Raw genomic sequence first — 26,988 nt, forward strand, 5'->3', positions numbered from 1 at the left:
TTTTAAAAAATGTATTTCCTATCCATTTTTAAGGGTCCAGCATCCTGTTATTCCTTCCATATTAACTATTCAGTTCAGTGTTATCACTATCTCCTTTGAACTCTGACACCATTTTTTCTCCTTTTTATCTCATCATTTTCTATAATATGGATAATAATTGTTTTATTTATTGCATTTTAAATATATGTACCATGCATTGCTTTATGTGCTTTACATAGCTTATCAGATTTAATTCTCATATCAGCCCTTAATGAGGTAGTTGTTATCCCCATTTTACAGTGAAGAAACTGAAAAGTTCAGATGTTGAATAACTTGCTCCAAGTCATGCAGTTAGGGCTAAAGTCTAGATTTCCAACTCAGATGTCTTTGCAACAAAGCCTTGTCACTATGCTAGACTGCCTCTTAAGTGAGGAGTAAATAAAAGAAATACTGTATATGTTTGAAAGAAATTTTGACATAGAGGAAAGAGACTCATTAATAAATTAATAAAATGCCCAAACTATAGATTCTGAAAGAAACACAAATTTGGTTCCATACTAGTTATAAGGAAGTCATTAGCGAATACCGTTAAATATGAGATACACTAATGTAGAAAAAAAATTAAAGTTCACAATATCTGTTATATCAGCATCAAAAATTTTAAAGTTAGAATCGTACCACTTGATATATCATTTATGCCAAGTCCAGATAAATGAAAATTAATATTTAATAGGATTCAAGTACTTAGTTATTGTTAGAGTTAAGTTTTTCTTAAATGTTAAATTTTCTGTGTAACACATATATAATTTTATGGGTTGTTTGTTTTTTTTTTCTTTTCTAGAATTCTGGAGGTGGAAGTGGAGTTGATCTTTCGGTGCTAAATGAGGCTCGTAATATGGTGTCAGATCTTCTGGTTGACCCAACCCTTCCCCCGCAAGTCATTTCTTCCCTCCGGAGTATCAGTAGCTTGATGGGTGCTTTCTCTGGCTCCTGTAGGCCAAAGATTAATCCTCTCACACCATTTCCTGGATTTTATCACTGCTCTGAAATAGAGGACCCAGCCGACAAAGGAGATAGAAAACTTCACAAGGTCAAAATACAGTAATCAGCCAGCCCTGTTTATCACGTTTAATAATGTTTTTGAATTAAAACTGCTCCTTTAAATCTTGCATAAAATAGAATTTCTTTTTAAAGGGCCAGCTTCTTTTCCAGTACATTGAGTTGCTTGGGACTTCAGAGGTAGTCATAATCTCAAATAATTCTAAGCAAGTATTCAGTTTTTATTCTAAATAATATTGCTGGAATTAGCAGTTATAACTTCATTGGTAGCAACTCTTTTTTATTATTGTTGTTATTGTTTTTAAGAAGTAGAGAACAACAGGCAAATTTAATTTCAGGCTGTACAGCAAACTAGTATTCAAATTGTGTCATTATTCTATTTTATTCTTTAGAAACCAGAAATTGTTTTTAAACGAAGAAAAAATGATCATTATAATATTCATTTTATGAAATTACACAGCATTATTTTAAACTGATTTTCACATTTTTTGGAACTGTGTCTCCTTACCTCCCGCCTACCCACTGGAGATTACTATAGCCCAATAGGCATTGACTTTTCCATCAGTAGATATGGGATTAATTTTTCTTTAAATATCACTGATTCAAAATAGGATTTCCTTTAGAAAATAATAAATACTGTTCTAAATAGGTATACATTATGTCTGTTCAGGTTGCTTTTAATTCTTTTATTTGACTATCAATACCTTTACCAGTAGCAAAGATCATAAAACTTTAAAAATAGAAATATTTTAGAGATTATTTTAACTACTTTATTCTACTAGCTAAAGAAACTAAGAGAAGATGAAATTCAAACCAGTTAATTTTGTTCATTGTAATAGTGATCTAGAGCTTAGAACAAGTTATAGTTTTTGGAGAGACTTTGATCATCAGTTAATTCTGTTAATTCTCAGCATTATTGTATAGAAGTGTTGAAAAATTAAGCCCGATTAGGGCAAATTTTTGATAATTGTTCACAAATCTGGATCATAGGTAGTTATGTGATGCTTTTATTTTTAAAGTGTATCGAGTAGCACCTGCATTACACAAAACCCAATGGTAATTAAGTTATATGGCATTTTTTTTTTTAGCACTCTACCTATGAGAAAGGTTAATCACAAGCAACAAAAAGGGATAGCAATAAATTCATCAATAAAATAACTAATATATTCTTGAGTTAGTTTTCATTTGATATGTTGTTCTTCCTTTGTATTTTCCATTGACATCTGATGTTTAGAATAGTAATTTTAAAAAATAATAATTCTTAAAAATCTTAGTGATAAAAATCACGCTGAGGGAATTCCCTGGTGGCCTTGTGGTTAGGATTTCGGGCTTTTACTGCTGTGGCCTGGGTTCAATCCCTGGTCGGGGAACTGAGATCCCACAAGCCGCATGACGAGGCCAAAAAAAAAAAAAAAAATCACGTTGATATCAGTATTATATTTGTTATTACGTTTACTATGTAGAAAAGTGTACTGTACATTTTAGAAACATTTAAACAATAATATTAATTAAATAGGATGCCTAATTCCTCATTTCCTGAACATTCTAGGTAATAAGGCTTATTTTGAGTACTAGAATTTACGGATAGGAATAAGTCATATAAGAACCAGGAAGTAACCCTTATTTCTTTTCTTTGTGTTCTTTAAAATTTCTTATTTGAATTTCTTATCTAATTTATCTCTGCTTTGGAAAAGTATATAAAAAGCCTGATGTTACTTCAGAAAAGAGCAAGAGCATTTATGAAAAAATAATTAGTAAGGAAAAGGGAGTTAGAACAGATAATTTAATGTAAATGTCTTATACGTGTATTAAGAACTAAGAAAGATTGTATGGACCTAAATTATAGTGAGAAAGGATGTTACATAAACAACTTTTTCAATGTAAATATAACTAACATTGAACCTTTAAAAAATCAACATCCTTGGGAAAACTTAAATATAAATGGTATTTATCTCTTTGAGATGGTTTCATGTCTGCTGATAGGGGAAATTTATAAGAAGCAGAAACTGTTTAATGTCAATTTCACTAAAACACCTATTCACAATGGTCAAAAATGGAATATTCTGGTTAACATTTGGATTAACCGAGAATATTTTCAAAAATTAGGGTAAAATATTCTTAATGTGAAAGGTGTTCTGAATTTAATTAAGTCATTAATTCAAAAGGTAGCTCAGAATTCTGCAGTTTAACCTCTATCTATGTACATTAGCATTGTACTGAAAATATATTAGGAAATAGGGATCACTCCTGATCCTAAGCTTGCCCTCTGAAGTCTTTTTTCAGGGTAAATCTTTCATATCTACTTTTAAAATTGTCAGTTGCATATTTCTCATAAAACTAGGAATAAAATGTACAAAAGAAAAAAAATTTGGTTAAACTATAGGGAGTTCAGAAATCATTTTTTAGTTGGAGGAAGATAAATAGAAGAACAATATAGAATGTTATGTTTGGAGTAAAATTGACAGATTTTCAGAATAAAATATTTTGTTTCTCCTATACATGCTAAAAATGTATGGTTGATCCTTAAATGACATGGGTTTGAACTGTGTGGGTCCACTCAGACCCGTATCTCTTTCAATAGTAAATACTACAGTTCTACACCATCTGCAGTTGGTTGGATCCGCAGATGCGGAATCCGGATATGGAGGAAGCCTGCATAGGGAAGGCCCACTTGTATGTTATTTATGACACCCAGATTATTCGACTACACAGAGGATCAGTGCCCCTAACCCCCGAGTTGTTCAAGGGTCAACTGTACTTTGTATTGATATTTCCATGGACTATCTTTTATGGCATATTGGAGGATAACGATTTTAATCATTGTTAAATTATCCAACAGGGGCTAAACAGTAGGAATAGTTTATCAACCCCACAGCTGAGAAGGAGCTCGGGAACCTCAGGTCTGCCACCTATCGACCAGACTTCTCCAAGGTGGGAACGCAATAATGGCAAAAGGCCTCACCAAGAATTTGGCATTTTAAGGTAAAATCCCCAGAGCCTTTTCAAGAAACCTGAATCTAATACATCAACTTTCTTTCTGTGAATGAAGTTTGAAATAGTTCTAAAAGCATAAAGGAACACTGGAAGTATTTTAGTATAGGATGGCTTTGTTTGTAACGTGGCCTGATAGAGAAACTGATTCTTAAAAAGAAGGTAATCTCCTTTCCCCCAAAATAGGTAAGTTGGGTACAAAGCATGCTGGAGCCTTAAGAACGTGAATCAGGGAGGCAATTTAAGGAAACAAGGATCAATTTAGGATGCAGTACTGGGAAAGCCACGGTAGAGGTGGCCATATTAGGGGCAGTCACCAGGCCCCTGCGTAGTATTCAGAGGTTGGTCAACAGTTTCTGACTTGTGAAAGGAGGAGCATCCCCAAGGTTCACCGCAGATGTTACCTCAGACGTGAGATGTAAGGTAACAGGACACTTTTAAGCCCTGTTCCTGCTGGGGAACTAAAACTACTAATATATTGTATATTCTGTTGAGTATTTACTTGGAACTAAACAGTGCTAATCCTACAAAGGAGAGGTGTCAGTAACTGCAACCAAGTGAGTGAGGCTGGGAGATTGCAGGAGCTGAGATCTTCTGAATGTATATATATCCACTTACTCTGATAACAAAGGATTCAATACTTTGCCTTTTAAAGGCCAGGAAAGATATTGATATCTTACGTGAGTTATAAGCTTCTATTTAGTCAATTATCTAACCATGTTAATAAAATTGGAACCAGTGTAAATTTCCCGTTAAACCACTTTGTTAGGACTGAACATGTGTTGTGTTGATACTTTAACTCGACCTGTGTAGTTACACATTTGAAACAGTAGGTGGCAGTGTTGGATCAGAGCTATTTATCTGTTAACATTTATATGAACATTTTATATATGAAATATGATCAGATCATTGTAATTTTCCAGATGCTTGTGTGGTTTATTAATTTGAATCTTATACAGTACATTCAAGTAGATGAACTCCATTTTTATGAAAGAAAAATTGAGTGAAATGATTTATAAAATAGGAATGGATTCAAGTATGAAGAGAACATCACAGGAAAATGAGCTTTGGTCCAAAGCTAGCCCAGAGCCTAAACAGGATAATGGTTTTTGTTGCTGTCGTTGTTGTTGTTTTGTTAACGGAAGCAGGATATGACGAAGTAAATGACGTTAGGAACTGAAAATATGACAGGTATTTCTTAACCCTGGGAAATATCTTGAGAATACTTTTGAGTTTAAGAAAGAATGATGAAAATGATTCTATTTTTTCATCTTTCCATCACATTGATGTAACAGCAATGCATTTAAGATAAAAGAAACGTTTGATGCACTGAGTTAAGGTTATTTTTATACTCCTGCCTCACACGATTGATAATAAAATAGAAACATGGTCCAAGGAAAACTAATCTTTATACGAACATATCTCAGAGTTAAAGGTAAGTATAGGCAGATTCTATATATTTACTTAACACTCATTAAAACAAAATCATATGCCTCATAAAAGATTTAGAACTTTGAAGAATACAGTAATTGGCCATATTAGGAAACATCTACTTTAAAGAGATAGGCTAGAAGTAATCTTTCTAGTGTGCAGAAGCTGGAGCTTCTCAGTAATAAATTTCTAAGTATACTTTGAACGTAGGGTAAAGGGGAATATATGAAGCATTTACAACCACTCTTCCTTTTGAAATTCAAGTCTCTAGATCAGTGCCGTCCAATAGAAATTTCTGTGATGACTGGAATTTTTTATAGCTGTACATGCAATTTGGTAGTCCCTAGCTACGTGTGGCTATTGAGAGCTTGAAATGTGTCTAGTATGACTAAGGAACTTAATTTGATTTGATTTTAATTAATTAAAATACAAAGAGCCATATGCAACTATCATATAGACATAAATGGCAGGCATATTAGACATCATAGCTATAGATCATTAATGTATGGTGACATTTTGTTTGGGAACATTTAAGCTTTAGTAGCACAAAACAAATAGGCTTGTAACTCTGTAATCATGAGGCATTCATTTTGAATTTATTAGAGTACTCCAGAATGGAGATCACATTTCCTAGTTTTGATACGAATGTAGCTCTGGATTCTGATCATAGCTTCTCTGACTATGATTTTAAATCACCCTATGATTTCAGCATGATTTAAATATTGAACCTCTTGCTCCCTGAAACTATGTCTGAAACCAAATTTCTCATCCCTCCAGCTGCTTTTCCCTCTGTTACTATTATTCTGTCCTCATTTCCTGGCACAGTGCTGCAGTCCTCTAGTTTTGTGGTTGCTTACAAAATTGATTTACCTAGAAAACTTGGTGTTATCTATACATCCTGTTACCTTACTCTATAGATAACAGTTGTCAAGTCTATCTCTAAACCTCTTTTCCTCTCTATTCCTTTTTTTCCTTTATCACTTTGCCTACACTATTTCATGCTTTCATTATTCCTTACGTGGGCTATTGAATTATCCTTCCATTTCTAATATCCTTCACTACCCAATCCATCTTCTACCCTTCCACCAGAAATCTTCCGTAAACAAAACTTTGATTATACAGTTTTTTCTAATCATTAAGTTTTTGGACATTTGTCAACACCCATAGAATACTGCCCAAATTCCTAGCCTGAGATTTAAAATTCTGTTACTCCCTCATGACAAAGTTGCACCCTTACTTGGAAAAATTAAGCAAACAGAGATGAGCAGTCTTGCAAAGAATAAGAGTAGAAAAATGATTTGGAAAGCTCTCTACGTGAAAGTAACAGGCATGTAACTTGTGTTAGACTCTTCCTTGAAGTTTTCTCATAATTTTGTTTTTAATTTCAGTCCCTTTGAAAATTAAGCTGAATTATATTTTTCAGCTGCCTCATTTGTGTAAAGCGTAATATAGGACTTAAGTTTGGTTTTCTTTATGCTTTGCCTGGAGAAAAAAAGTGAAGTATTATAAACCTTATGTTAGGTATGATGAGAGGACTCCAAAGGAGGAAAACCACAAGGAAGAAGAATTAGTCCTACTTGAACAGCCACTGTATTACCTACTCTTAAGAGTTTACCACTGCTGAGGCTTCCCTGGTGGCGCAGTGGTTGAGAATCCGCCTGCCGATGCAGGGGACACGGGTTTGAGCCCTGGTCCGGGAACATCCCACATGCCGCGGAGCAACTAAGCCCGTGCACCACAACTACTGAGCCTGCACTCTAGGGCCTGCATGCCACAACTACTGAGCTCGCATGCCACAACTACTGAAGCCCACACGCCTAGAGCCCGTGCTTTGCAACAAGAGAAGCCACCGCAATGAGAAGCCCATGCACCGCAATGAAGAGTGGCCCCTAGAGAGAGCCTGCATGCAGCAACAAAGACCCAATGCAGCCATAAATAAATTAATTAATTAAAAAAAAAAAGAGTTTACCACTGTTCATCTCTTAGAGGACTTGAGATTTTAATTAATTAAGAAGGCCATTACTTTATAACACCAAAATACCTCTCCGGTATCACCTTTATTTATCTGAAAATCCAGTCAAGCTTAACTGTTCGGTATTCCCTCTGTTTGTGCACAGTTGTGCCCCTTTTTAGTTATTCCCTCTACCTAGAAGAGACCCTCTGACCCCTATTTCTGTATGTCTTTAAAGATTGAGCTCAGATGTCACAGTTTAAGAATAACACGCTGACATCCCCCTCCCTTGTTCTCCAAGGAAAAGTAATCTGTTTCGCCTCTGAATCTCTTTAACACCTTTTCTTTGCTCTTTTATGGCAATTTTCATTTTCTACCTTGCGTTAGTCATTACAACCCTTCTGAGACCTGCTTGACTACTGTAAAGAGTTTGGGATTACATTAAAATGGGTCTTTGAAGATAAACAGCTGCTTAACAAGTATCCTGCAGGGGTATGGTGCCCATATGACAGTTGATACTGCCTTCTGCTTAAGTTTCAGACCTAGGATGAAGTTTTACTGGTCAGGAAATTCCAGGAGGGGTTGAAGAATGCTTTTCTGGGTTAGCTGACAATTGAATTACCCAAGTACAGTGTTAGTACCTAGGGTTAAAAGAATGGCTAAACTGCTATGCATGGAATGCCTGCTGGGACCCAGACCCTCCCTGTGGACAACGTATTCAGAACTCACAGCTCATTTCCTTTGAACAGACTTTCCCTGGGGAAATGTAGGCAAATTGCGTACCAAAACTCTGAGGGCCAGCAACTATAGGTACCCCTACACTAAAGAGGCTTGCCTTTAACCTATCCTGATGCATCGTTCATCGCCGTAAGTGCTCTGTAATTAAATCTAATAACTTGTTGCCTGGCAATAGTATGTCCTCTAAATAATGTACTTGGGAACCAGCTTCTCAATTATGAGTCTCATAATTTATTAGAGATTTATACCAATGCCTGGAACCTATTTGAACTGCAGAGATTCAAGAGGGCTAATGGTGTCATCCCACTCAGTTTTTAAGATAATGGCTCTGCAAATCTGGATGTTGGAGCCAGAAAGTTTTACAGCTACCTAAAAAAATAATAAACGAGGTGATACAAAACTTGTCAAGGTAATTTGCATTGATTGTCTTAGAAATCAGCTCTTAACATATGACTTAACTCTGTGACCATAACATTTGACATCTCTTGTAATGCTTGTGCACTTGGATTTGAAGACCAATTCCAAAGTCTGACTTTAATCACCTTCCTACCAACTATTAATAATCACTGGGACTCCTAGCCTATCTTGCCCCCTGCTTTCTTCAGTATTTTGTTTTTTAACATCTTTATTGGAGTATAATTGCTTTACAATGGTGTGTTAGTTTCTGCTTTATAGCAAAGTGAATCAGTTATACATATACACTCTTCAGTATTTTTTATGTAATCTCATTGCGGTATATATTTATCTGGTTATAGGCAGGGAATTAATGATTCTGGAACTGAGCTGAAAACCTGTCATTTGACTTCTCAATTCTAAACAGCTGTTTCAATGATTAGGCCCCCCTGGATTAAGGTAGAAGACTATGGAGCAGTGCTTTGGGTCTCTTCTCTGAAGGAGAAAACCCTGTCTTTGTTTTGAATATTAATCAGGAAGTAGATGTTGGTAGAGTACACAGATTGTTCTATTTGAATATTGCCCTGGGTGGTATTGACACTCTACTTTCCCCATCTCTCCCACTCTGTAAGTAGGCAATGAATATTCAAATACAAAGAATGCTTGAGCATTGGTAGGGAGATGAGTTTATTGAGTGGTATTATTTACATATTGCCTCTTTTTGTAACATTGCCAACAAATTATTATTACTATTGAGCAAAAAATGTTATAGAATCTAAAGGCTAGATGTTATCTTAGAAGTCCTTTATTCTAAATCTCTAATTTTACAGGTGGAAAAACACATACAAAGATAGCATCAGAAATATCTGATGCTGAAAAATAGATTTTCCTTGAGTAAGGGGGTGTGGAAGTACAAAAAAGATGAAGGAGTTAGGGAAAATCTTGAGAACTCAGCCTATACTAACAAAATATTGAGTGGAAAATAGAGAATCTAGATTTGTCCTTGATCCTGTAGCAAAGTGCCCAATCAGGAATTGACTAACAGAAGAAAACAGGCTAGTGACTAAGAAAGGAAGTGCTATATGTATGGCATTGGGCCAAAAGCTTTAAAATATATAATTTTAAAATGCCTTTTATGTATCAGTTGGTATACTGTGACTACTCACGTATATGTAATTTCTTCATAAGAACCCTAAAACCTGTAATAAACATTTCAGTTACAGGATATGATTGCATCAGTGGGTAATCAATATCTGTGAAGAAGGGGAGACCTTCTTCACAGACCTTTTGAATCAGAAATCTTGGGGATGGGACTAGAAATCTGTGTAGTAAGAAGCCCTCCAGGTGATATTCATAACCTGCTTGAGGCCAGGGTTCAGCAAATTATAGCCTGTGGACCTAATGTGGCCCATACCTGTTTTTGTCAATAAAATTATATTGAAACAATACTCATTTGTTTATTATTGTTTATGGCTGTTTTTATACTGCAGTTGGCAGAGTTGAGTAATTGCAGAGGCCTTATGGCCTGCAAAGCTCAAAGTATTTACTACTTGGTTCTTTACAGTAAAAGTTTGCTGGCTCCTGCTTTACTCCTTAGGCATTAGATAGATGTCTAAACTAAATGTATAAGGAGATATTTGCGAATTGAATTGAAGACCATAAGGAAAAAAGGAATTTCTCATGTTCTTAAATATCTTAACCTATTATCTTTCCCTTTTAGTCAAGGATGCTATCTAAATGGACCTTTTAGTTCAAATCTACTGACAATCCCGAAGCAAAGGTCATCTTCTGTATCGTTAACTCACCATATGGGTCTAAGAAGAGCTGGTAAGAAATCATTTTTGTGACTTAAATATGGGAGGCCTCAAAGTATATGGTAGTGCAAACCTTGTCATTACCTATTTATAGCTAATTTTGAATACCATTTCATGTGTTATAGGTTAACATAACTAAGCAGTTTGGGTTGGCTATTAACAGTTTGCTCATTCATTTATTAATTTTTGAACAAGTACTATGTATCAGGCACTTTGTTAGGCACTAGTAATTCAGGGATAAAATATAGAACTATTTAACCTGGGTAGTTGTAGACAGAGAACAAGGGAAAACCCCGGAAAGAGCATTCTTTTGTAGCATGATAATTGTGGAGGGAGAAAAAAAAAAAATCTTAATATGAGAGTAGAAAAAAACCCTGACTATATCCTATAATAAGTCATTCTAATAGAATTTTTATCTATCTATGGGGGGGTGAATTGACATAACATTATATTAGTTTTAGGTATATAGCAAAATGATTTGATATTTGTATATGTTGTGAAATGATCACTGTAAGTCAACATCTGTCACCACACACAGTTACAAATTTTTTTTTCTTGTGATGAGAACTTTTAAGATCTATTCTCTTAGCAACTTTCAAATATGAAATACAGTATTATTATGCAATACAGTATTATTAACTACAGTCACGAAAGACAATAGAATGGCATATTTAAAGTATTGCAAAACAAAACCTGCCAACCTGGAATTCTTTATCCAGTGAAAATATCCTTTAAAACTTAAGGTGAAATAACATTTTTTTCATACAAACAAAAGCTGGTAGAATTTATTGCTAGTAGACTTGCACTGCTAAGATTCAGCAAAGGAAGTTCCTTAGGTAGGAGGAAAATGATCCAGACTGAAGCATGGATCTGCAGGAATGAATGAAAAGCACTGGTAAGCCTAAATATGTGGGTACATAAGAGAATACTGATCATTAAAAACAATGACTCCCTTGTGGCCTGCATAGTGTATAAAGAAGTCAAGTATATGGTAACAGTGGCACAAAGGGTGGGAAAGGGGTAAATTGGACTTAAATTTACAGTGTACTGGCAGTGATTGAAAAGTACTAAAAAGGTTCTAATTTAAAAGAAACTAATACTTCAAAGATGCACATTGTAATATCCAGGGTGATAATTAAAAGAATAAAAGAAAAAGTATAAGTAAGAAGCTAATATAGGAGGTAAAATGGCATGATTTAAAAAAAAAACAAAACCTTGAATAATCTAAAATAATACAAGAAAAGAGGAAATAAGAAACAAAAACATAAAGAATAACTAAAAAAGAAATAGCAAGATGGAGGATTAAGCAAACTATATTAAATATACACCTAGCGTGGGTGGCTGGTGGGGAGCTGGGGGTGCCAGGGATCTGACCAGAGTTGCTGGAGTATATTATCTGAAATGTGCAGTTTTCCACAAAAAAGTTGAAAATACACTCCAGTTAATAGATACAGACTGTCAGACAATTAACACAAGACTCAAGTACATGCTCTTTACAAAAGGCACACTAAATATAAGGACACAGGTCTGATCTCATGGGTGTAAAACACACAAACCAAAAATTAATTAATTAAAATAAAATACACAAACCAAAAATTGACAGAACTAAAGGGACAGAAAGACAAATCTGTATTCATTTTGGAGATTTTAACTCATCACTCTCATTATCTAGTAGAATAAGCAAACCAAAATATTAGTAATAGATAAATGGAAGATTAGGACAACATGATTTAACTGACTTGACCTAATCGACTATAAAACACCACACTCAGACATTACAAGATACATATTTTTTCCAAGGACACATACAAGATTGATCAAAATAGACCATTTGCTGAGCTATAAAACAAGTCTCAACAAGTTTCAAAGGATTAAAATCATATATAGCGATCAGCTTCCGGAATGGCAGAGAGAGGATCTCAGTAAACTTGTTCTTCTGCTAAAACAACAAAAATAGGGGCAAAAAACTAAATCATTTCAGAATTCTGGAAGTTAACAAAAGCCAGAGAACTAGAAGTCATCTATACAAGAGAAACTAACTACCGAACCTTGGTGAGACAGTGGGGTTCTGCGACAGCTTAATTGGGGGCACTTCCCAAACCCTCTCTCTGCCCAGCTCAGTGATACTACAGCTAAAAGCCACTAGCTTTGCAGCCATTAGAGTCTTACCTCTTTAGAAACTGCATTAAAAGCAACAACCTGATAGTACAGTAAACGTTTTGTTCAAGCTCCCTGGCAAACACTTCTACTCCCAGGGTGCTGTGGAGATTTCATTTAACTCAGAGCTCAGCTCTCCAAAAACACATATACCCTATGCCAGGCAACATTGTGAGTGCGTAAGGCTGTGATTTCAACTGGGGCAAACAAGAGCTGATTGGGAATTTAAAAGGAAATCCTGGACACTAGATGACCCTGGGGAAGTGGAAAGCTCTGGCAACAGAAGAGGATAGTTTTTTTTTGTTTTTGTTTTTGTTTTTTTTTTAACAAAAGGGGCCATAACAACTGGATATCCAAGAAAAGAATTTGGACACTTATCCCACCACATATACTAGGCTGAGCACATGTTTATTAGGGCTGTGCACATGCCCAGGAAAGATCTGGGAAAGGTGAAGGCCCTGGCCACTCCATCTGTAGCTGACCTTGAGGTCCTGCACAAGCAGGAAGTAAAAGCTAAGGCTGTCTTGTAAACTGCCTGGAAGTTTGAAGTTGTATCTTTTCAAACAGATTCTCATCTACAGATGACATAGAGGCAAGACGTTTAAAGTAATCTTCTGTCTCATCTAAATTACACTGACCCAAGAATGGCTTCTAGGAAAGCAAGCGTAAATCAAGGAGAAAAGGGGAAAAAGGCAGCAGAGAACTCAGTGGCTACACACCTCAGAGCAAACAAAATCTACATAATGAGTCCAGGAAATCACTCAATGAATAATCAGAAACAAAAAACGAACAAACAAAAAACCAGCAGCATAAACCTTGAGGGTAGGAGAGATCTGATATTAGAATTGTTACAACATATTATCTAAAATGTCCAGTTTTCAACAAAAAAACCATGAAGCATGCAAAGAAACAAGAAATTTTTCGCCATGTAGACAATGAAAAACAGCCAACAAAATTTCCCTGAGGAGGCTTGGATTTGGGATTTAGTAATGACTTTAAATCTGCTACCATAAATATGTTTAAAGAACTTGAGGAAACCATATCTAAAGTAAGGACAGTATGACAACAATGTCTCACCACAGAAAGAATATAAAGAATTAGAAATTATAAAATAAAATTATAAAATAATTTAAATAATTATAAAATAATTACCACTTCTACTCAATACTGGGTTGGAGGTTTACTCAGGGAAGTTTAGGTAAAAATGAATAAAAGGAACATGTAAAACTATTTGCAGACAACATAATCATATATTTATAAATCCTAAGAAATTCATTAAACCTATTACAACTAATAAACAAGTTCATCAGTGTGGCAGAATACAAGATCTATAATCGATAATCAATTGTATTTCTATATACTAGCAATGAACAATACAAAACTGAAATTAAGAAAATAATTTCAGGACTTCCCTGGTGGCACAGTGGTTAAGAATCTGCCTGCCATTGCAGGGGACATGGGTTCAATCCCTGGTCCAGGAAGATCCCACATGTCGCAGAGCAACTGAGCCCGTGTGCCACAGCTACTGAGCCTGTGCTCTAGAGCCTGTGAGCCACAACTACTGAGCCTGCGTGCTGCAACTACTGAAGTCCGTGAGCCTAGAGCCCGTGCTCTGCAACAGAAGCCACCGCAGTGAGAAGCCCGCCCGCCCCAACGAAGAGTAGCCCCCACTCGCCGCAGCTAGAGAATGCCCACACACAGCAACGAAGACCCAACGCAGCCAAAAATAAAATAAATACATTTATTTTAAAAAATACTTGGGAATAAATTTAACAAAATAGTGCAAGACTTGTACACTGAAAACTATAAAATGTTGAAATTAAAGAAGACCCAGATTTTTTTTTTTTTTTTTTAATTTTTGACTACGCTGCGTGGCATGTGAGATCTTAGTTCCCCGACCAGGGATCAAACCCATGCCCCCTGCATTGGCACGCAGAGTCTTAACCACTGGACCAACCAGGGAAGTCGCAGGAAGACCCATATGGAAAATATCCCATGTTCGTGGACCAGAAGACTTAATATTGTTAAGATGGCAATACTCCTTAAATTGTTCTAAATTTAGTACAAATCCTTATCAAAATCTGAGCTGGCTTCTTTGTAGAAATTTGAGAAGCTGATCTGAAAATTCATATAGAAATTCAAGGGACCCAGAGTAGCTAAAATAATCTTTAATAAAAAAAAGAAGAAGAAAACTGGGGGACTCACACTTGTAAATTTTAAAACTTACTACCAAGCTATGGCAATCAAGACAGTGACACTGGCATAAGGATATTCCAACTCAGTGGTATAGAACTGAGTCCAGAAATAAACCCTTACATGGTCAATTGATTTTCAGCCAGTGTGCCAAGGTAATTCAAAGGGGAAGAAATAGTGTTTTTAACAAATGATGTTGGGACAACTGGATAGATATACAAATGAAAAAGAATGAATTTGGAACCATACCTGTCATCATACTCAAAAATTTACTGTAAATGCTCGTACACTCAAATATAAGAGTGAAACCATAAAACTTGTAGAAGAAAACATAGAAGAAAATCTCTGAGTTTGGATATTCTTAGACACCCAAAGTACAGTCCATAAATGAAACAAACTGATAATAGAGGGGGACTTCCCTGGTGGCACAGTGGATAAGACTATATGCTCCCAATGCAGGGGACCCGGGTTCGATCCCTGGTCAGGGAACTAGATCCCACATGCAAGCCGCAACTAAGAGTTTGCATGCTGCAACTAAGGAGCCTGTGAGCCGCAACTAAGGAGCTTGCCTGCCGCAACTAAGACCCAGAGCAACCAAATAAATATTTTTTAAAAATTGATAATAGGAATTCATTAAAATTAAATCATTTGTATTTACTTCAACAGACACCTAAAGAAAGTGAAAAGACAGTCCACAGGATGGGAGAAAATATTTGCAAATTACGATTTGACAATGGACTTGTATTCAGAATAGACAAAGATGTCTTAAAACTCAATGATAAACACACAACTGACCTCACTAAAAAATTGGCAGAAGATTTGAATAGATGTTTCTCCAAAGAAGGTATACAAATGGCCCTAACCACATGAAAAGATACTCAGCATCATTAGTCATTAGGGAAATGCAAATCAAAACCACAAGGAATCATGACCTCACACCCACTATGATGTCTGTAATTCTAAAGACAGTATAAGTGTTGGAAAAATGTTCAGAGGTAGGAACACTCATACATCACTGATTGGAAAGTAAAATGCTACAGCTACTTTGGAAAACAATTTGGCAGTTCAGTACTTGAACAGAGAAATAAAATTGTGCTATATTCATACATACAATTTTATATGTCATTCAAAATGAATGAACATGTGAAACATCTTCTTAAAATGTTGAGCAAGGCATAAAAGCATTTATACTATCTGATTCAATTTACAAAGTTCAAAGAAAGGGCAAAACTAAGCTGTAAAGAGATAACATATGTGGGATAAATATAAAGAGAGGCAAGAAAAACACTACCATAAAAGTCAAAGTAATGCTTTCCTTTAATGAGAGGGAGGGGAATTAGATATTGGACATGGGTTTCTGATCTTTGGCCATGTTTTATGTTTTAGCTTGAGTGGTGAGCATTCCTGTTATAACTTTTCTATATGTGTGTTCTTCTCAGCCTGTTTGTCAGGGTTTCGGACACTCAGTATTATAATAGAAAAAAGAATGCTGAAAATTGGGACTTTAGTCTCCAGTTAGTAACTAACTGTTATTATTTTGACAAGAAAGATACTTCCCCTTTCTAGTCCTCGGTTTCCTCTTCTGAAACTTTAAAGTGTTTGACCGATTATTTATAAAATCTTTTTCAGCCCCAACATTATATGAAATTATAGGAGCCTCTAAACAAATCAGTTTGATAGAACAGCAGTTGGCAGCCCTGCACATGTAAAATGAAAATGCTACTTAACTCACAGGGCTATTATGAAGATTAAATAAAGTAGCACATTGTATTAGTCAGGGTTTTCCAGACAAATAGAACTAATAGGATGTTCGTGCATGTGTATATACCTACATACATACATATACATGGGGTGGGGAGTGATTGATTGATTGATTGACTGATGGGGATTGGCTCGCCAGATTGAGAGGGCTGTCAGGTCCAGAATTTTTAGGGCAGGCTGCCAGTCTGGAAATTCTAGCAGGAGTTGATGTTGCAGTTTTGACTCTGAAGGCAGTCTGGAGGGAAAATTCCTTCCTCTTTGGAGGACTTCAGTCTTTTCTCTTAAGGCCTTCAACAAATTGGATGAGGCCAGTCCACATTATAAAGGGCAATATGCTTTATTCAGTCTACAGATTTCAATGTTAATCACATCTGAAAAATACCTTCACAGCAACATCTAGACTGGAATTTGACCAAACAACTGGGCATGATAACCTAGCCAAGTTGACACATAAAATTAACCATCACACACATCTGTAACTATGTCTGAAAATACCATAATACCTTAACAACTGTTATTTGCTTTCCTCTCTGATTCACACTTTACTTGGATCTTTATTTCAAAATAAAGTTTTAAATCCACCTACACCTGTCCAGATATTCCCTTAATTCAAGGCACCCAGCAAAGGCTCTTGAGTAAATCAATAGGATTAGGGATGTATTTCTGAAGCACTCTTTTTTTCCCCTTATTTTAACACTTAGCACTTGTTTGTATTTTCCACTAGACTTTAGGTTCATTGAGTGGTAGGGATGGCATCTTTTTCTCCATTGTGAAACACTGCACGTTTTCCAGCATATAATAGGCTCTCAAATACTTGTTGAATGAATGAATGAGCTGGAAAGATGTGGATTTTTTAAGGGATCTGCTGTTGTGTTAATATAATTTTATCATATGCTTAATTTGCTTAATGCTATCAAGAACTTTGGTTCTTCAATAAAAATGAATTGTATTGTACTGAAAAATATTCAATAAAATTTGGTAAAGATGCTTTTGTTCATGTGGATAATCAAGCTGGTAGGGACACAAAATGTTAAAGATAAAGACCAATATGAATTAGGAAAATTTGTGCCACACATTATGTACGTTTTAGTTATACTTTTAGTATTTACCTACTATGTGCCATCCTGCCACAGGGTGTTTATTCCACAGTCATCGATGATGACAAATATGGTCTATATTCTGCCTGAATTCGTAGAAGGTGTTGAAGATAGCTCCGTGTAGAAATCTAGTTAATCATTTAACTGTAAATACTTTGCTTTCTTTAAAGAAGGAAAATGCTCTTTATAAACACCCGAACACGGACAATAAACACATACATATCAGTACATACATCCATACATATCTTTCTTCTCTTTCAATTTTCTAGGTACTTTACCCGGCCTGAATTCTCCCAGTCATGGACCAATGTCTGCTGGCTCTCCAACTAACCGATCGCCTATAGAATTTCCTGACACTGCTGATTTTCTTACTAAGCCAAGTGTTATTTTACACAGATCTCTGAGCAATGCACCCAATTCACCAGATTTTTATCAGCAACTTAGAAATTCTGATAGCAATTTATGTAACAGGTAAGTTTCCCAAGTGTTTACTATTTGTTTCAAAATATAGGTTATTTTAGTAAAGTATTACCAGTTTTCTTGTTCTGTATTATAACTAGATGATTAATGAATACTACATCCTCTTCATCTAGCAGTTTTTATTCTAAACAATTTTTTTTCATTCAGTGCCATTATTCATTTCCCAGCTAAATGATCTCCATCTGAAGTGAAATATAGTGGTATTTTATCCATCATAAGATATCAGTAAATGTATGAGAATTATTTTAGTATGTACTAATTTAGTACCTATTTACAGTACCCAGTTCATATGGTGTTTGTTCTTATTTCTGCTTTGATGGTAATAAGTGTTTACCTCAGATCTCAGTGTTACTTCCAAAATATGTTATTTCCTTCATAGGGACACAGGTGCTTTCTAGGATAAAGCCTGTTAAGTTTATAGAGAGATTGGAATATTAGGATATTTTGCAGTTGGGATCTTGCAGTTAAAAAATAACCAGATTTTCTGATTGTATTTAGGTAAAAAAATTTTGCCTCACTTATCATATACATATATTTATCTGTTTTATTTTATAAGCTGTGGACATCAAATATTGAAATATGCTTCAGCATCTGAACCAGAGTCTGGTACAGACTGCCACAGGGAAAAGTCAGGTGAGACTGCAAAAGTCATGTGTGTTTAAATTTAAGAACAATTTCTTACATTGTTTTTTAAAATGAATAAATGAATGAGTTTTTTAGTCTATCCATCTTTAAAATGAAGATTATAATCTTTTTTACTTCACAGAGGAGTTATTAGCAAATTATAAATAATAGATGGTGAAAGTATTTTGAAGAGTAAAAATGTGCTGTACGAATGAATATAGTCTTATGTTACGGCTAGGGTTCATAAATAGTGAGATTAACTATATTAACCTCGAAATTTAAATTGCATAATCTTAGCTCAAAAGCGTTTGCATACATTTTAAAATAATTACACAAAGGAGTTGTTTTAAAATTTAGTTAATTCTATTATTCTGAAACATACCCTCAAACAAGAAATATTGTTAGTGATAAAGTTATAGTTGTTTTATAACTTTAAAACATTGATGACTCAAGTGTCCACTAATAGTTAACTAGGTGACTCAGACCATCATATCCCCTGAAGGTAGCTAGAAAAGTTACAAGTTATTAACAATAAAAAAATCTGCTTGAAGCCACTGAAGAACTAACAAGCTCCTCAGAATTTCCAGTATAAGACCTGGAGGAGGACAGAAATCCACGAAAGTGAGTCTCAAGTTTGGGGCTACCAAAAGGGTGTTCGCTGCTTCCAGAGGGGCCAGTGACTGATAGAATGAGCAGTCCCTTTGGTAGCTTCATGGGACTAGGGAGACAAAGATTGGAATTGAAGGTTTGCCATGGTAGGAGTAACTTGGTAAACTCAGCAGTACTGCATCCTAAGAATAAAGGTAAACCAGAAATAGGCCCTTTCAGGGGTTATAGGTGCATATCAATCCCTTCACATACTTTAAAATTCCCCCTATTATAGTGTACAATTTAATAGTTTTGGGGTTTTACATTTTAAAGGACTAAAAAACAATAAGAGGGGCTTCCCTGGTGGCGCAGTGTTTGAGTCCACCTGCCGATGCAGGGGACACGGGTTCATGCCCCGGTCCGCGAAGATCCCACATGCCGCGGAGCGGCTGGGCCCGTGAGCCATGGCCGCTGAGCCTGCATGTCCAGAGCCTGTGCTCCGCAACGGGAGAGACCACAACAGTGAGAGGCCCACGTACCGCAAAAAAACCCAGAACAACAACAACAAGAAAGAAGACCAATCTTCACAAACTTGCAAAAAAATAGGAGGGCAAACTTCCCAACTCATTCTATAAACGAGACCAGTATTACTCTGATACCATAAGCAGACAAAGGCATCACAAGAAAATAAAACTATAGACCGACATTTCCGATATCCTTAACAAAATACTAGCACAGTGAATCTAGCAACAGATAAAATGTCATACCATGACCGATTGGTATTTATGCCAGGAATGCAAGGGTGATTTAGCATTTGAAAATTAATCAATGTAATACACCCCATTAAAGAGGGGGAAAAATCACATGATAATCTGTCTAGATGCAGAAAAAGCATTTGACAAAATCCAACACTCTTTCATGATGAAAACACTCAAACCAGTAATATCAGAGAAGTCCTTCAATCTGATAAAGGGCATCTTTGAAACAAACACAGAGCTAACATCATCCTTACTAGAGGAAGATTGATGCTTTCCCCCTAAGATCAAGAATAAGAGAAGGGGGCTTCCCTGGTGGCACAGTGGTTGAGAGTCCGCCTGCTGATTCAGGGGACACGGGTTTGTGCCCCGATCCATGAAGATCCCACATGCCGCGGAGTGGCTGGGCCTGTGAGCCATGGCCGCTGAGGCTGTGTGTCCGGAGTCTGTGCTCCACAGCAGTGAGAGGCCCGCGTACCGCAAAAAAAAAAAAAGAATAAGAGAAGGGACATGACTCTTTTTTTGAATTTTTTTACAATAGCCAGGACATGGAAGCAACCTAAGTGTCCATTGACAGATGAATGGATAAAGAATATGTGGCACATATATACAATGGAATATTACTCAGCCATAAAAAGAAATGAAATTGAGTTATTTGTAGTGAGGTGGATGGAACTAGAGTCTGTCATACAGAGTGAAGTAAGTCAGAAAGAGAAAAACAAATACCATATGCTAACACATATAAATGGAATCTAAAAAAAAAAAAAGTTCTGAAGAACCTAGGGGCAGGACAGGAATAAAGACTCAGAGTAGAGAATGGACTTGAGGACATGGGGAAGGGGAAGGGGAAGCTGAGACAAAGTGAGAGAGTGGCATTGACATATATACACTACCAAATGTAAAATAGATAGCTAGTGGGAAGCAGCCGCATAGCACAGGGAGATCAGCTCTGTGCTTTGTGACCACCTAGAGGGGTGGGATAGGGAGGGTAGGAGGGAGAAGCAAGAGGGAGGGGATATGGGGATATATGTATATGTATAGCTGATTCACTTTGTTATACAGCAGCAACACAACAATGTAAAGCAATTATACTCCAATAAAGATGTTAAAAAGAAAAAAGAATAAGAGAAGGATTTTTGCTTTCAGCACTTGTATTCAATATTGTACTGGAGGTTCTAGCCAGGAAAATTTCTAGAAAGATAAAAAAATAAAGATATCTGAGTGGAAATAAAGAAATAAAACTGTCTTTATTCACAGATCATTTGTAGAAAATTTCAAACACACAAACACACACACACACACACACAATTATTAGAACCAATAAACAAGTTTAGCAAAGTCACAAGATCAAAGTACAAAATCAATTGTATTTCTCTATACCAGAAATGAACCATCAAAAATTGAAATTTAGAAAATGTTTCCATTCATAATAGTATCAAAAAGAATAAAGTTAAATTTAACAAAAGAATTAGGAGATTTATAAACTGAAATCTATAAAACATTGTTGAGAAAACTAAAGAAAGAAAATTAAAGAAAAATTAAAGAAACTAAATAAATTGAGAGGCATAGCAAACAGATTGGGAAACTCAGTACTGTCAACAGGCTTTTCTTCCAAATTGATCTGTAAATTCATTGCAATTCTGATCAAATTCCAGTAGGCTTATTTTGGTAGAAATTGACAAATTGGTGTTAAAATTTACATGGAAATACAAATGGCCTAAAATAGCCAAAACAATTTGGAAAAATAACAAATTTGGAGGACTGATACTACCTGATTTCAAAACTTATTTCCACTTCAAAAGACGCCAGTAAGAAAATCAAAGACAAACCACAGACTGGGAGAAAATATTTGCAAATTATACATCTGATAAAGGTCTTATAACCATGACATATAACTCTTTAATTCAATAGTAAGTCAACCAACTCAATTAAAACACAGGCAAAAGATTTTAGATATTTTGGTGAAAGACTTTTGGTGGAGGATATGAAGGATATAAATGAATGGGTAGTAAACACATGAAAAAATTATTAACATCATTAGTCATTAGGGAAATGCAGATTAATACTACAGTGAAATACCAGTAAACTCAAACCAGAATAGCTATAATCAAAAAGACAGACAATACCAAGTGTTGGCAGGGATGAAGAGAAATTGGAACGTGTGCATTGCTGATGGGATTGTAAAATGGTAAACCCACTTGGGAAAACATTTTGACAGTTTCTTTAAAAGGTAGACATGGAGACTTCCCTGGTGGTCTGCTGTTTAAGACTCTGTGCTTCCACTGCGGGGGGTGTGGGTTTGATCCCTGGTTGGGGAACTAAGATCCCACACGCAGTGTGGTGCAGCCAAAAAAAAAAAACAAAACACAAACAAACAAAAAAGTTAGACATAAATTTACCGTATTACCCAGCAGTAACATGGATAAGAATTTACTCAAGAGAAAACATATGAGCACTCAAAGACAGGATTATGAATGCTTATGACATCATTATTCATGATAGTGCTAAACTGGAAAAGATCAAAATGTCCATCAACTTGTAAATGAATAAATATCATGTGGTATATCCATACAATGGGATTCTGTTTAACAAAAGAAGAACAAACTGCTGATACATGCTACTACGTGGATAAACTTCCAAACATTATTCTAAGTGAAAAAAACTAAGCTAAAAAGATTATATATTGTTTGATTCTATTTATATGAAATTCTAGAAAAGGCAAATTTATAGAGACAATAATCAGAATAGCAGTTGCCTGGGGTGAAAATAAGGATGAACTGTAAATAGGCATAAGGGTACTTTTTGAGGTGATGAGAATGTTCTAAAACTAGACTGTCATGCATAGAGAGCAGACTTGTGGTTCCAAGAGGGAGGGGTTTGGGGGAGACATGCGGTGGGAGGTTTGGGTTAATAGATGTAAAGTATTATATATAGAATGGATAAACAACAAGGTCCTACTGTGCAGCACAGAGAACTATATTCAATATCCTGTGATAAACCATGATGGAAAAGAATATTAAAAAAGAATGTAGGACTTCCCTGGCAGTCCTGTGCTTAAGACTCCACACTTCCACTGCAGGGGGCTCGGGTTCGATCCCTGGTCAGGGAACTAAGGTTCTGCATGCCACACAGCGTGGCCAAAAAATAAAAAAAATTAAAAATATAATATATATATATGTATAACTGAATCACTTTGCTGTACTGCAGAAATTAACACAACATTGTAAATCAACTATACTTTAATAAAAAAAGACTTTTTTGAATCTAAAGACCAAAGCAATCAGGTGTTTTGAAGATAATGATGATAATAAAAATTCTGGGCCAAAAAAACAAACAAACAAAAAAACTAGATTGTCATGAATATTGTAGAAGTCTAAATTTTCTAAAATTATTGAATTATACACTTACTCTGAGTGGGTTTTATGGCATGTAATTGTACTCAATAAAGCCTTTTAAAAACCACAACAGATTATTAATTCTCACAGTTCTTTGCATTGACTGGTCTCAGCTGGGAGATTCTCACTTGAGGGCTGTCATGTAATTGCAGTCAGATATTGGCAAGGGTGACAGTCATCCAAAGGATTGATTGGACTGAGTTTCCAAGATGTCTCATGTGTCTGCTGGCTATTGACCAGTCCATTTAAATATGACCTCTCTCTGGTCTTCTTCCAACATTTTGGCTGGAGGCCAAAAGAGGAGGCTATGAAAGCTGCCAGTCCAGTTAATGGCTCAACCCAGACCAGACAAAGTTGTCATTTCTGTCATATTCTGTTAATCAGAACAGTCATGTGGCCTGTCCAGATTCCAGAGGGTTGGGAAATAAATGCTCTCTTGATGGAGCAATAAGAATACATTTCAAAAGAATGCATGTGGGATAAGAGATAGTGCTGTGGACATCTTTGGAGAAGAAATTGCTATATTTATTTCATCTGTTTTTCTTATTATCTGTAAGATATAGTTATTAGGAATTTAGATCATTAAAAAGTAAATCATGTACTTCAAATGTCAACAATTTTTGGATTGACAGCTATTTTAGAACATAATTGTAGTTAGTGCCTTAACTTACCAAGAACAGTTGAATAATCTGAATTTTTAAATTTTCTTAAAATAAAGTGTGTTTATTTGGAAACATTTGAAAAGTAATATTTTCCAAAGGGTAATACTTCCTGATCATGATCAGTTAATGATTTTTTAGTATATTCAGTGTGTTAGGTTCAGATTTGACTGACAGTTATTGATCCCCTATTATGTGTAACATCTAGTGAAATAGGTGTTATTATCCACATTCTACAGGGGGAAAAGCTTGCCATTATTAAGTACAAAAATCAGGATTTAAACCTAGTTCTTCTGAAAGAACATCTGTATGTGTATAACTGAGTCACTTTGCTGTACAGCAGAGATTGGCACAGCACTGTAAATCAGCTAGACTTCAATAGAAATCAATCAATCAATCAACCAACCAACCCACCAACCAACCTAGTTCTTCTGAAAGTCAACTCGAATGAGTACTCTTAAAAACACTTTTATTTTTTAAAAAATCCCTACATATTGAAAAATAAATAAATCCTAGGTCTGTGGCTTGACGAATTTTCATACATCTAATATACGTATGTAATCAGCACCCAGATCAACAAAGTATTACCAGCACCTCCTCTCATGCCCCACTTCCAGGAATCTCCCCCAAAGATAATGTTGATCCTGTCTTTCAATACTCATGTGTGTCAATTTTGATATGTTTTTGAACTTTTCATAAAGAGAATTGCAGAGTATATACCTTTGTGTCTGGCTTCCTTCACTTGACATTGTATTTTTAAAAATCGTCCATATTGGTGCATGTGATTGTAGTTTCTTCTGTTTGCTCTGTAGTGTTCAATTGTGTGAATACACTACAGTTTGTTTATTCTGCTGTTGATGTGTTTTGGGAAAGTTTCCTGTTTAGCATATTACAAATAGAATGAGTATGAATATTTTTTTGCATATGAGTGAATGAAATGTAGCTACCAATGTTGCTTCCCTTTTCCATGTAATTTGGGAAAAAGAGTATTATTAATCACATGGGTAGAGAAATAACTCACAATTCATAGCATTGTTCTAATTTTTAGATGTGCCTTAATCTCATCCATAATTATGAGTTTAGAATTTTCATATCCAAAACTCAAACAATTTCAGGTATTAGAAGTAGTTTACATGAAATTGGTTTTAAAAAAATTTCCTACTGAGAGGGACTGACATTTTCAGTTTCTCACTTTTATAATGAATTTCCACCCTCTCTTTCATCCATGAGTAGCTATATCAGGTGAAATATTGCCTGAGCACAAGGTACCTGGGCCAGCTGGTCCAGCAATATACAACTTAATTGTGTCATTAATTTAGATTGAATGCCAGTATGGTTCGATTTATCTGAATACTTTTTACAAATTCTTCTTATAAAGCTGTTCATATAGGACATGTTTTATTCTTGTTTATTACTTTAAATACTTTCTGAAAGGTGATGAAGACAATACCGTTTTCTCAAAAGCATCATTCAACCTTACAGAAGCTCAACAAGAAATGGAAACAGAGAACAGAGACTGCAGAAAATTACTTTGGGAAGGTGATAATCACCTAAAAGAAGAGGCACAGAATGAAGAGCAACCAAATGTAAAAGATAAATTTTCAATATGATTATGTAAAGGTGAAATATATTATTAGTTAGTACTAAGCTGCTTATTTTTGCCCAGAACAAGGTTTTTAATATAATGATTTAAAAAAATTTTTTACTGAAAACTATTAACACCTGAACATAGAGTTTCTTTAAATAAATGGGGAGTTTGGGATTAACATATACATACTACTATATAAAAAATAAACAACCAGGACCTACAGTATAGCACAGGGAATGCTACTCAATATCCTGTAATAGCCTATATGGGAAAAGAATCTGAAAAAGAATGGTTATATGTACATGTATAACTGAATCACTTTGCTGTACACCTGAAACTAACACAACACTGTAAATCAACTATACCCCTATTAAAAACAAAAAAAAGAAAGAAAACCTTGGGTTAAAAATAATTACTTTTAAACTCATCATCCTAGAATAACTAAGTGCGTTCATTTTAAAATGGACACATTTATTTGGTTTTATAGTCAATATATTACTTTCTATGCTGATTTTTTCTTCATTGTATGTGTTAAAATATGAAAAAATAAAGTATGTGCATAGTCATTAAAAACAATGAAAATAACCTACTTATAATCGTAGGGGTTTTTTGTTCTTAATATTGTTTTTGTTCTTAAAGTTCAAAATCTTAAGCTTTTTAGGGAAAAAAAATCCATCCATTTCTTTTGGGAAGTTATCCTAGTAATAAATGTCAGTTTAAGGATATAAGTTTCTGTCTATTATCCTTTGATACCTGTAACTTCCAAAATGAAAATAATGGATTTTAGATTTGTGTAGTGTTTTGGAAATGTAATAGTTTTATTTATAAAAGTAGTGTAAAGACCAATAAGTCTTTTGATGCCTAGAAGACATGTTTATATTTGTCTGAAGATAACATTCTACAAAGAGAATTAATAGGAAGTACAGTTTATATTTGAGAATAACCATTATAGAAAATAATATTGACCATTTTTATAGTGTTCATTTATAAGTGTTCTCATTTAGCTATGGATTTAACAATATTTATAAAAAGTAAGGTTAAGTTGGTTTGGTTTTTTTTTTTTTTTTCCCCTACATGTACAGATTGAACAAGAAGCATCACGGGACCTGCTTTTAATAGAAGATTATGACTCATTAATAGAAAATATGAGTAACTGGAATTTTCAAATTTTTGAACTTGTAGAAAAGATGGGAGAGAAATCAGGAAGGATCCTCAGTCAGGTTTGTTTCAAACCCCTGCTGCTTTATTATAAGTTACTTTTTTCTTGAATCTTTATAAAAGCCAAAATCTAAAGATGTATAATATTGGTTTAGGTACAAGTTCAACATTGTTCAT

General features: G+C 35.1%; 1 protein-coding gene across 2 annotated transcripts in view; it reads left to right on the top strand.

The window, feature by feature from the left end:
* Nucleotides 1-26,988, top strand: part of PDE3B (phosphodiesterase 3B) — a 172,800-nt gene that overhangs the window by 114,665 nt on the left and 31,147 nt on the right. The window contains exons 3-9 of one of the 2 annotated variants that reach the window (XM_029206981.1): nucleotides 821-1,069; nucleotides 3,878-4,020; nucleotides 10,263-10,369; nucleotides 17,834-18,035; nucleotides 18,601-18,677; nucleotides 25,500-25,651; nucleotides 26,736-26,873. In XM_029206981.1, coding sequence (XP_029062814.1) covers nucleotides 821-1,069; nucleotides 3,878-4,020; nucleotides 10,263-10,369; nucleotides 17,834-18,035; nucleotides 18,601-18,677; nucleotides 25,500-25,651; nucleotides 26,736-26,873 — 1,068 coding nt within the window. The remainder of the gene's footprint in view (nucleotides 1-820; nucleotides 1,070-3,877; nucleotides 4,021-10,262; nucleotides 10,370-17,833; nucleotides 18,036-18,600; nucleotides 18,678-25,499; nucleotides 25,652-26,735; nucleotides 26,874-26,988) is intronic. The other variant, XM_029206982.1, reaches the window with a different exon arrangement.

This window comes from Monodon monoceros, unplaced genomic scaffold (assembly GCF_005190385.1).
Source record: "Monodon monoceros isolate NGI ecotype Baffin Bay Population unplaced genomic scaffold, NGI_Narwhal_1 Super_Scaffold_7, whole genome shotgun sequence".
NCBI lineage: Eukaryota > Metazoa > Chordata > Mammalia > Artiodactyla > Monodontidae > Monodon > Monodon monoceros.